The sequence below is a fragment of the Metopolophium dirhodum genome, chromosome 3 (assembly GCF_019925205.1).
Source record: "Metopolophium dirhodum isolate CAU chromosome 3, ASM1992520v1, whole genome shotgun sequence".
In the NCBI taxonomy this organism is placed as follows: Eukaryota; Metazoa; Arthropoda; class Insecta; order Hemiptera; family Aphididae; genus Metopolophium; species Metopolophium dirhodum.
This window is the reverse complement of record NC_083562.1, coordinates 2,047,278-2,053,277: the sequence shown is the minus strand read 5'-3', so window position 1 is coordinate 2,053,277 and position 6,000 is coordinate 2,047,278. Positions and strand designations below refer to the sequence as shown.

The 6,000-nt window shown below is 29.5% G+C and overlaps 1 protein-coding gene across 1 annotated transcript; it reads right to left on the bottom strand.

Moving 5' to 3' along the window:
- LOC132940873 (venom protease-like) lies at nucleotides 1-5,364 on the bottom strand. Its single transcript, XM_061008670.1, has 7 exons — nucleotides 5,138-5,364; nucleotides 3,024-3,233; nucleotides 1,213-1,394; nucleotides 1,016-1,128; nucleotides 673-935; nucleotides 406-566; nucleotides 1-331 (listed from the first exon to the last, which is right to left on the bottom strand). The coding sequence occupies exons 1-7, from the start codon at nucleotides 5,247-5,249 to the stop codon at nucleotides 158-160; spliced, it is 1,215 nt and encodes a 404-aa protein (XP_060864653.1). The 5' UTR covers nucleotides 5,250-5,364; the 3' UTR covers nucleotides 1-157.
- Between the last annotated feature and the right edge of the window lie 636 nt (nucleotides 5,365-6,000).

Below are 6,000 nucleotides of genomic sequence, written 5' to 3'. Positions count from 1 at the left end.
TCAAGTTAAAAGTTAAGGTGTTATAATTTATAACTTAGTACAATTGTTGACAAATCACAAACTGTATACCAGACTCTTTTGTATTTCATTCAATGGATTAGAAATTTAAATAGAAAATAAATACGATTTTTTTTTTACTACGCTTTATTATACGTCTTCAGTTATTTGAAAATACTATTTTTTCGATCCATGGAATATAATTGGCTACTTTAGTATAAATTCCGGGTGTATCCTTGTCGGCACAAAATCTCCCAAAAGATGTAATCCCGTATTGTGTATACATTCCCGTGTAGTTGGCATGTTCTAATTGAAGTGGACCTCCCGAATCACCCTATACAGTAAATTTGATATTATTAAACTATATAGTAACATAAAAAGCATTACAACTACAGTCAAAGTTCGTACCATGCAACTGTCTTTTGTACCATCAAACGAACCCGCACATATCATGCTGTCAGGTAATATTCCAAATCTTAATTTTGGATCATTATAATAACTTTCGTTGCAGTGTTTCATCGAGAAAATATCCAAATCCACTTTTAACAAATTGTCACTAAGTGGTCCAGCTAGAAAATTGTAACGAAAAGAAAAAATATTAAGTTTTTCACCTACTATGGTTGTGGCTAATGGCTACTTTTCTATTTTAGATCATCATTTAAATTTTAAACCAACCCGTTGAAATTCGTCCCCAACCAGTAGCTATTTGCTTTGGCGGAATTAAATTTGGATCAGTGTTAAGACAAATCGGTCGCACTTTTTCGGAAAATACGACGTTCCTCTCCAAACAAAATAAAGCTATATCGTTGTACAGCGAAGGTGGATTGTAATCGGGATGTATTATATGCTCAACTATTTCATAGTCATTGGGACGATGTACGTGGCTTTCATTAACGACTCTTTCTAAAACTCCAAGGCGAGCCCAACGAGCCATATTCCTTAAAATTAAAAGAAATGCGCAGTATTGGTTTTAATTAGTTACTTATAAGCAGTATTTAATTTATACCATCATATTTACCCAGAACTTTCTAGACAGTGTGCAGCAGTCAATATCCACCTTTTGCTTATCAGCGAACCTCCACATTTCCAATCCTCTCCATTTGTTGGGGTGGCACCATAACCCAATAGCACCTATTATAGTTATATGTTTACAACAATACATAATAATATACTATACCTATCTCGACTTTGAATATATTTATGATTAAATATTACCATGTGTGGAAACTCTTGAGGTTTGGCCGCTGTACCACCTACTGAATAAGGATGAGGCGTTAGAGATCGACGTTTACGATTCAATATTATCGTGGGTAGAAACTCTTCTTTTTGAATTGGTTTGCCTCTCACAGATGAAGGCTTATATTTATTTTTAACTAATTTGGAAAATTGATAACATTCTGAAAATTATTTAAATTACAACATTTAGTCCGATAGATATGATTAGTCAATAGGTTTAACTATGTCAATAACAGTAAATACCCAAAATCAGTTTATTTGTTATTCTTTGAACCTCATAAGTCTATATAAAAATAACTATAGTTACAAATTTTTTTAGATTTTTGGTTTCTGTAAGACCTATTTCTAAGGGACTTTGTATTCAATTTTCGATTATACATTCCCTATATTGCATTCAATTTTTCGTAATTTTGTCATAGTTTAAATTGAAATGCCTATGAATAAGAACCGTGCTTACGTAAACACTTTTGTGGAAAAGTTGACAAAAAGTCTAAAATGTTTGGCAAAAGTGAAAAATTCTCATTAGTTTTCAAAATAGTCGAAAAACAGAGATTTTTACGCAAAACTAGTTTTCTACAAAGTCGATTTTGTTGTTTGAAGTAACTCTAAAAAAAAAATAACTATACCACAGTTAAATTTAATTTTCACCGAATGTTTATAATACCGTTTTCCATAAACATTAACATTTTAAAAATATTTTGACTTGTTAAACTATTTATAGGCAGAAGAAAATTTAAATTTTTATTTGTGTTTTTAAAAATGATTGCCCATAATAATTGTTTTGCTATGTTATACAACTTAAAAATCTAATACAAGGTTTATCATACCTTGTTAGTGGTAATTTAAAAAAAAGTTGAGCATAAATTCAGAATATTTTATTATGAGCGTCTGAAGTTAGACATTGGATATTCACGCGGAAATTAACAATATTTCTTAGGAATTTTCTTATTTTGTTGTAATTTAAAAACTTATAACCGTAGGTACTTGAAATGTTCACCAAATGTATTATTTTATTATTTTCTATTCATGAAAATAAACAATTTTCAAATTATTTTGACTCATTTTGGTTTATTATGAATATATTATAAGCCCCCCCCTCCCCCAATGAAAATTCTTGTGTACGCCACTGATGACGTTACATTAATATTTATAATAAATTATATAATGTAAATATCTATAATAACAACGTATGAGAACCTTTTATTAAATATTTAAGTTTTTTATCAAACAAAATAATTTCTTTTACCAATATTCATAAAAAAAAGTAAAATAAATCGAAGAAGGAACCAACAAATTATTTTGATATGTAATAAATATTACATTTTTTGTATTTACTGATTATTTTGTATCGTAGCTACTGGACATTTTTAATTTTGGCTCCTTAAAGAAGTCTCTAGTTTACCAATTAACCCCGATTTGTTACCAGAACCAGTAACCACTAACCACCATGAACGTTGTAGATTGAAGTATTTTTATTGTTACAGCGGTTGATAAAAAGTTTCTCTAATAAAAACACAAGAAAATTAGATTAAAAAAATGGTACCTACACCAATACATTAATTGCCGTTCCACTGAGAATCAATTATACTAAGCACGAATTACCCATGAGGCAGAGTCCTTCTCTATGCACAAAGAAGGCATTGGAAAAAAAGTTATGTTAAACAAAATAGAAAAATTTTGTAAGGAATAACTATTAACTGATTTCGGGTATTTACGTATTTAAGCTTATAGGTATATAACATAAATATATAAATAAAATATAATATAAATTAGGTAATGCGTTTTCATACTTTCATCGGCAGATATTGATCTTTCTGCATTTTTAGTTTTTAGTAATTCATTAGACGTTACTGGACAGCAAACTATCGGCCGTAAACCAACGAACTTACATATATCAAGATAATTACGGGTTCTAATACTTTCTTTAAAAGCGTTACAGTGTCTTGTAGCTGTACACACATACTTTTGATTTGCTTTAAGGGCTTTCCGACAAATCTCACCTGAAAGAAATATACATTTAACATTTGAGCTAAAAATATAGCTAAATATTTGGTTTTTTTTGTATTTTTTATATTTTATGTTTTTTTTTAATGTAATATTAGATGGGGGTTGTATCCATACAGTACTAAAACATTTTAATATCACTATATAAAAAGAGCTCAAAACTGTTGAATAAAGAAAAAAAATAGTAGAAAAAAGGAGTTATTATTTATATAATAGGTACAGTTATAGGTAAAATACTCTTCGAAATAATTAAGGTCAGCGAGTTGTATTCAAATATGGTTGGTGTTTTAAATATTTTCAGAGTTTCATAATAATTATTCAACATCCAGTATACAAAATATGTCAAAATAACTCCTTTTTAAATGTTAATATTTTTTACTAAAAACATTGGTATTTAGAAGTGCCTAATTATTATAATTTATTAAAATAATTTGCATACAGAGCAGTCTAAGTATAATCCTTGTATGAATATTCTATTATTATTATTATTATTATTATTATTATTAAAGGTTTTTATTTAATTAAAAGTTTTTATTTAACTTCGAATCTTGTCTGTTTGTCCGCGCGATTTCTCGACAACGGCTAAACGTACAGAGATAAACTTGGTATATTCTGAACCAAGTTGGTCTCTAGTTTTGTATGACGAAGAGCTTTTTCTAAGATTTGATTTGGATGACCTTCAAAAGGCAACCGCGAATCGATGCCTATATAAGTTATAATAATAGATAAGACATATATATATATATATATTATATATCGACGGTAACCATCGATTATTTCACTATCGTTTTTGTCTCACCTGCAAACGGACATCATATTCATTTTAATTTGACCTTCAAAAGACAACCACAGTAACCGTATATATATAATATATGTATATCACGTGCAACCGTAGCAACCAAGTCAATATTATTATTGTAAATTAATATATATTAAATTTATAATTAGAGTTAAACTAGTAGTTAAATTAAAACACCCTTTTTAGTTTTTTAAAATAATTTTTAGCACTTATTATTATTATGCAGATATTAGTAGGAAACTGAAAATGTAATTTATTATATAAAAATCGATGCATAATTATAATAGTATTTAAAATATAAGTTATTTACAATAATATGTACCTGCAGTTAGATCGTAAGACAAATTATTCTGAGTTGGTCGCAGTTGCGTAATTAACATTTTTTTCTGGTACCTACGCATAAATACTGTGCAGGCAACTATGTTTATTGAAATCTTTCACATTATTTATGGCTAATTTACACAATTAATAGGAGGTTAGACTAACAATTTGTTTCAGGTTACCCTTGATGAGGATTAGGGAAGGTTTAATAGTATTAATTATTCAAAAAGCCATCCTTGCATCCACAGCTTAATCAATATATTTGTTTTTAGCTATAAACCATAACAACATGCCTTAAATCTTAAATTCTGCTGTATCTAGTGGACCTAAAATATAATAGGGAGCTTTACAGTGTACCTATGTATACCGTGCGTACCGCAAACAATACACCTACTTTATTGAATTATTCCTAAATAATATAATATTAAAAATTTGGTAATATAATCGGTGTAATTTTTTAACTAAAAATGTTTACGATTCTCAAATATTATATTATAATAACTATAGTGTCGTTGAATCTTTATTAGTCTGATTTGTTATGTCTGTAGTCTATACCTACTAATATATACAAATGCCGCCGGGCATGGCAGAAACCTAAGGGTGCCCAATTCGAAATTCTGCCAAAGCTAAATACACGTGTTAACCCAACCTACAGTACCCTCCCCCACAGTTAAAAAAACCACCCAATGGCCCTGTTGCAGCGGGTTGATCAAAAAAAATATATATATATATATACAAATGTTGTACATTTATCAATGTGCATAATGTAAATCGACATACCTTCATTCAATCCAAGATTTTTTACCACTCGTTGTGATGATGTGTTGTAAATGCATAAAACGATTAATGCAATGCTGAATAATATAACTTTAAAAAATATGGTATTTCCCATTTTCAAATAAAATATTTATAAATAACTTCTGAAAAGCAATTCCAGGTATGTAAACGATAATTTATTGCATATTTAGATTATAGGAACTAAGTCCTGTTGTTGTATTACATCGTATTTATACTATAGGCAATAGCCTTTATGGTTAGGCAGAGGTGAGTGGTCAATGTTATAGTAGAGCTGCGCAGTACATACTTAAGTGCGTTATGGAAATTACGTTTGAGCGTTGTTTTCAGTGTACCTTGAAACACGCGGTATGCATTTATTAAAATTCTGGTTTTGAAATCTTGAAGGATACTTATAAAGGACCATATTTAAAACACTTAGACTTTTATATAGATTCATACCATTTCAAGTGTGCCACACAAACTTCCTTTTTCGAATGCAAACACCGCTATTTTTCACTGGAAATTGTTAAGCAGAACTTTTTTTTAAAAATATTGATTCATCTAAATTAGTCATCGAGTTATTAAACCGTAAGTCCTTAATTCCTTAAGCAGTAAATAGTTACATAATATCAAACTATTTACCCCGCAGTCTGCCCTCAAACAGAGTTATTTGGATTGCTGGTAGATTAGGTACATTTCCTTGGCACCCCCCTTTTGAATTTTGAAACCAAAACCATGGTTTTCGATTGTTCTTGTTTGTTGCAAAAATCTTGTTCTATCCTCGTTTCCAACTAATAGCCGACTACGGTGGGGTGCCAAGAAAATATCAACACCTTCGAGAATTTCAGCACCGGACCATAGGGTTT